The 5,285-nt window shown below is 34.7% G+C and overlaps 1 protein-coding gene across 6 annotated transcripts in view; it reads right to left on the reverse strand.

Annotated features, from left to right (window-relative positions):
• The window catches only part of PRCP (prolylcarboxypeptidase), a 58,647-nt gene that overhangs the window by 7,548 nt on the left and 45,814 nt on the right, over positions 1-5,285 (reverse strand). For all 6 annotated transcript variants that reach the window (XM_011373124.2, XM_011373122.2, XM_011373121.2 and 3 more), the window contains exon 9: positions 4,445-4,632. In XM_011373124.2, coding sequence (XP_011371426.1) covers positions 4,445-4,632 — 188 coding nt within the window. The remainder of the gene's footprint in view (positions 1-4,444; positions 4,633-5,285) is intronic.

Below are 5,285 nucleotides of genomic sequence, written 5' to 3' on the forward strand. Positions count from 1 at the left end.
TTATCTTGTTTATTATGTTCTCTCAAACTAGAACTCCCCAAGGGCAGGGATTTTTGTCTGTTTTGTTTATTACCATAACTTCAGTACCTGGCACATGGTAGGAGCCACATAAATATTTACTGAATGAGTGAAAAAAAGAATGTAAATATCTAGTTGTCTTTGGCCTTATATCAGATGCTTTACCTAAAAGAGATCTATTAAATACATGTACACAAGTTTAAGAACATGTAAATCGCTTCAGTACTTTTTACATGAGAAGGAGTTGATATAAATGATTAATTTAAATATATAGAAACTGACTTCAAATGTGTATAATAGTGACAAGAACTAAGCAGATCTAAGTTTTATACCCTTACTAGCCACGTGACTTTGGGTAAGTCACCTGACCTCTCTGACCCTCAATTCCCACATTTACTATCTCCTCAAAATTTTTAAAGATAATGCCCCTCTCTCACAAATATATTGTGAAGTCCGAGTTACATAATATATGTAGAAGTAAGGTATAAACTATAAAATATTTATAACTATCATATTCTGTAAACATGTTAATACTTCTGAGAAGTAAATGAATCATGAAAAGGGATGTGAAAGCATTTCTCATAAAAATGAGGTCAGAAAACTAATGTAATCATTTTTTCTAGGCAAATGTACAAATTAAATGAGAAAATATACATTTAGGTACATTAAATATATGTATATTTGAAACACAAGTTTAAATTCCCACCAGAGTCTCACATTTTTCTTTAAAAAAAAAAAAATCGGTTACAACTTAACATTATTCTTGAAAAAATAATGTACTTTTTTGGTTTTATTAAAAACAAAAGAGAAAACTCACAATACAAATTATAATCCTTAGTTTTCAACTACCAGATAAATTTTTAAAGTAAACTATACAAGGGGTTAGATTCTCTTAGGTAAACAGATAGCCTTTATCATTATTCCAATTTGACAGGACCTACCCAGATAGGAAACTCACCATTATTTGCAAAACAAAAAAGCCATCCTAACAGCCACATAATAAGCAAACTGCATTTGATTTAAAAGGTCATCTGAATCAGCCTAGTGACTTAGCAACAGTGTTTGGAGTTGCTGAGAGACCTAAGATGCACATGGACTTGAATTTCTTGGTCCTAGACATGTGAAAGCTAAACCAGTCACTAGGAAATTTACAAACAAACAAACAAACAAGCAAAAAGCCATAATAATGGCTTTCATGAAAGTATCTAGATGCCTGGATAAAAATCCCAACAGTGAGCCTCACTTAATTGCTGGCAATGATGTTAAACTAACCAGCTTCTCAGGAATTCCCTTTTGGAGTTATATTTAAATAACTGAGAATGACCATTTACGGTAAGATAATTTCTTACCCCAAAACTGGGGTTGAGGAAAAAAAAATAATCATTCCAACAAAACCACTGTGGAATTAAAAAACAAAAACAAAAACAAAAACAAAAAACAGCTGAAATGGAACTATTAATAGCTACCATTTATTAAGTCCTCATTCATTCAACAAATGTTTACTAAGTGCCCACTACATGCCAGGCACTGACTGGGCACAGGGGATTCAGCAGTGAACAGACAAAATCTCTGCCTTCACAGTGCTCACTTCCATAATAGTCTATCTACTTCCTGAAATAACTGTTGGACAGTCATTATTTCTAACTTATATAAACTGGCAATCTGCCTGAGGCCATGCAGCTAACTTGGTGAAGAAGCAGAACAGCACCCAGGTCTCCATGACTTCAAAGCCCAAGCTCTTAACTGGCAAATCTCAAATCCAACAATTACAGACTGAATTTTCCAATCAGAAAAGCAGTCACACTTGGATTTGTGTGAGGCAACCGAAGGAGAGAAGCATGAACATAAAGATATTTTCACATGGTTCTTAGACATTTTCTTACTCATCAGCCAGAAATGTTTTCTAGCTGGTAGTCACCAAAGTATATAAAACAGAGACACCTGAGGCCACTCCTTTACTTTGGAAATGTGCTTTCTTCGGAAAAGCAGGAGAATTTTGAATTTCTAAATAACTTAAAATTTTTTACATTGGATTTTTCACACCTAGCAGCATACGGAAAAAGATATCTTTTTAAAAGTAGACTTGCCACTGCAGAAAAATAACTAACATCTTCACATAATCCTGCCTTTAAACTTCACCTGCCTCTAAAGCCTTCCTGAGCTTTGTATTTCATTCATCATCCTTATCGACACACTCATTTATTAGCCATCCATTATGTGCCAGTCATTACAGCAGGTGCTAAAGCCACAGAGATGATTAACACGGTCTCATCATTAAGAAGTTAACAATCTATGGAGCAGACAGAAACGCAAGCAATTTCCAGTCAGTGCCAGTGACAGCCACAGGCCCTAGGGAAGCTAATGGGATGGGGGAACCTAACTCTCTGGAGGAGTCAGAGAAAGTTTCTTGGAGGATGCCTGAGTCTTAAGAAAAGGCAAAAAAGAGAGAAAGGACATTCAGGGACAAATAAACAGTTCTCTGTGGCTTCAACACAAAATAGAGAGTATACTTCCATTCATTTATTCAACAAATATTTTTTAAGCATGTATATTTGCCAGTTCTAGGACAAGTACCTAATTGGGTTAACTCTTTTAAGCATCATAACAACTTTATAGGGTGAGTGGTAAATTATTCTCATTTTACAGAAGAGAAAACTGAGGATCAAAGAGCTTAAGTAATTTTATTTAAGAGCTCATACTACCTTTGCACAGCTCTGTTAGAAAGTTCTTATACTGAACTAAAAGTTTTTAACACTAAGCTGTAATTTCCATCTATGGGTTTCAGTTCTATTCCTCAATTTTTCTCACAAAATATGTACCCCTCCCAGTAATGACAATGATGATGATTGTTATTTTGATGGCCAGAGGAAAATAATATAAGAGGATAAATGGATAACTAAAATACTTATCTGTAATGGTTGGACCCAATAAAAAAAGACAATGTATTTTATCAAAACTCATGTGTTAAAACTTTCATATTAGGATTTAAAGACTCCACTTTCTAATTCAATTTGAACTGCAACTTTATAAGGTCAAAGGTAGGAAGGATGAGCTTAAAGTGTCAGCGTGTTAGAGAAATCCATAAAAATACTACATGAGGATAAGCTCCTAAAGAAAAAATAAGAAATTGACAAAGTATTTCCTCCTCTGAGGAACAAAGGTGAGCCTGGAGACCATGGCTTGTATTTAAGCTTTTTTCAGCCCTCTCAGTCCTTTCACGTTTCCCTGATTTCAAATTTGGCACGTTTCCTTTAAAGCCCTAAATAGATTTATTTGTTCAACTGTCACTTTTATAAAACTGAGCTGAAGGGTATAGTTTTGAAGAATCTTACTGAGAACAAGGAACACAATTTAAGGAAACTGAACAAAAAGAATCTTTAAATTTTCCATTAAAGTGTTTCACCTTTTATTTTGGGTAGGTACCCTGCTGGGTGAGAAAACAGCATGAACCCAATAAGAAAGACTGCAAAGTAGACAGTGCTATAGGCCTAAACCCAGACAGTGATCATTCAGTTCAAACAACACTCCTCACTCCTAAAACCTATTGAGCATATCACAAAGGCCAAATTTGACGCTTATGTAGAAGAGCTTGTAAAACAATGACATTTACAATTTAAACAATAGCTCCAGGTTAAGAGGTATGTATGGATATCTCTTTATTCTTTCCATATAGTTTTGGGGAAATTTTTTGATTAACTAGTTGCTATTGTTAATAGCTGACAACTGAATATACAAGACAAAACATGGAAATTTTAAAATCACAATCATATACACATAAAAGCTACTCAAATAACTCTGATGTGAACCAATACCAAATATGTCACTATAGGAGCAGTGTAATGCAGAGGGACAAACACAAGTTTTGTAATCAAACAGGCCAAGGCTAAAATCTGGCTTTTCACTTAGTAACTAAAACAAAGCTGGATGAACTTTGGCAAGTGACTGAAAACAGTGACCTTCACTTTCTTCCTCAGTAAAGAAGAGACGATAAAAACTATTTCACAGGGTTGTTGTAAGGATTCAATTTTAAGTAATTTAAGTGCCTAGAACAGTACAGCCTGGGTACTTCAAATGAGTTTGTTGAATAAATACTGAATTTTTTTTATTACCATTAATAACAACAGGAACAACAGTAAGACGAATTGAGAACAACAGATGATGCTTCATTTTGTGCTGAGGAGCTTTTTAAAAAAATATTTTAATCTTGTTGCTATGTTCTTTTTAAGACTTTGGGCACATTGTAATAGAGTGTAAAATTATATCTCTTTTCAGCATTCTGTCTTTCAAGGAGTAGGAAAACCTGATGGATACCACTGTTGTAGTCTAGATTGTTTTATCATCCAGCATTTTCCTGGTTCTATTTTCTCAGCTATTCTACAAATGTTTCCATCAACCAAAGTTTTTTTTTGAACCAGCAAAAACTCACCTGAAAATGATGTTTGTATGGGAACTGATGTTTTTGCCTCCATACAGTGTAGTGATCCAGGAGGGCCTTGGTCTCACACCCCACTGTCTAAAACAATAATCAGAAAATTCTTCCAAGTCCCATGAGTGAGGTTCAAACATGTCATCGATACCGTTTGTACAAAAGGGCATGACCATTTCTGTGCAGGCCTGGGAAAGCAAAACAGAAGAATCTAGTGAAAAAATGAGGCACAAAGAGGTTAAATAAATTTTTCAAGGTCATACAGCTAGTAAGCAGTTTAAATTCAAGCAGTCTGGCTTCAGAGCCCCTGCTCTTTACCTCTATGCCATACCACCTCTCATTATTCTTGAAAAAACTCAGTTGAGAAGTCACAGAAATTAGGGATATATATTCGTTCTTTGTGAACTGCTTTCTTTCACATCTATTGTCATACTTAATCCTCAAAACAACTCTGGAGGGAAAGTAGTAGCAGCAGTAGTAGTAGTAGTAGTAGTAGTAGTAGTAGCAGCAGCAGTAGCAGTAGTAGTAGTAGTAGTCTCCTCATTGTTCAAATGAAGAAATGGAGGCTCAAACAGAATTAAGTTAGACTCCCCTTCTATGTGTCCATAAAATGATCCATTTATAGGATTTATCAAGATCGACTGTAATATTATTTTAGTTAACTTTCTTTTTCAACAAGCTACGTTTGACAGCAAGATCAAGTCTTATTTATCTTTGTATCTTTGGAGCCTAGAATGGTACTTGACACACGATAAGTATTCAGAATGTATGTGGTGATTATTAAATACATGAATGAATGACTGACTGAATGAATGAAGAAATTTTTCCATGCTCTTAGCGT

Source organism: Pteropus vampyrus, unplaced genomic scaffold (genome assembly GCF_000151845.1).
Source record: "Pteropus vampyrus isolate Shadow unplaced genomic scaffold, Pvam_2.0 Scaffold218, whole genome shotgun sequence".
NCBI classification, from domain to species: domain Eukaryota; kingdom Metazoa; phylum Chordata; class Mammalia; order Chiroptera; family Pteropodidae; genus Pteropus; species Pteropus vampyrus.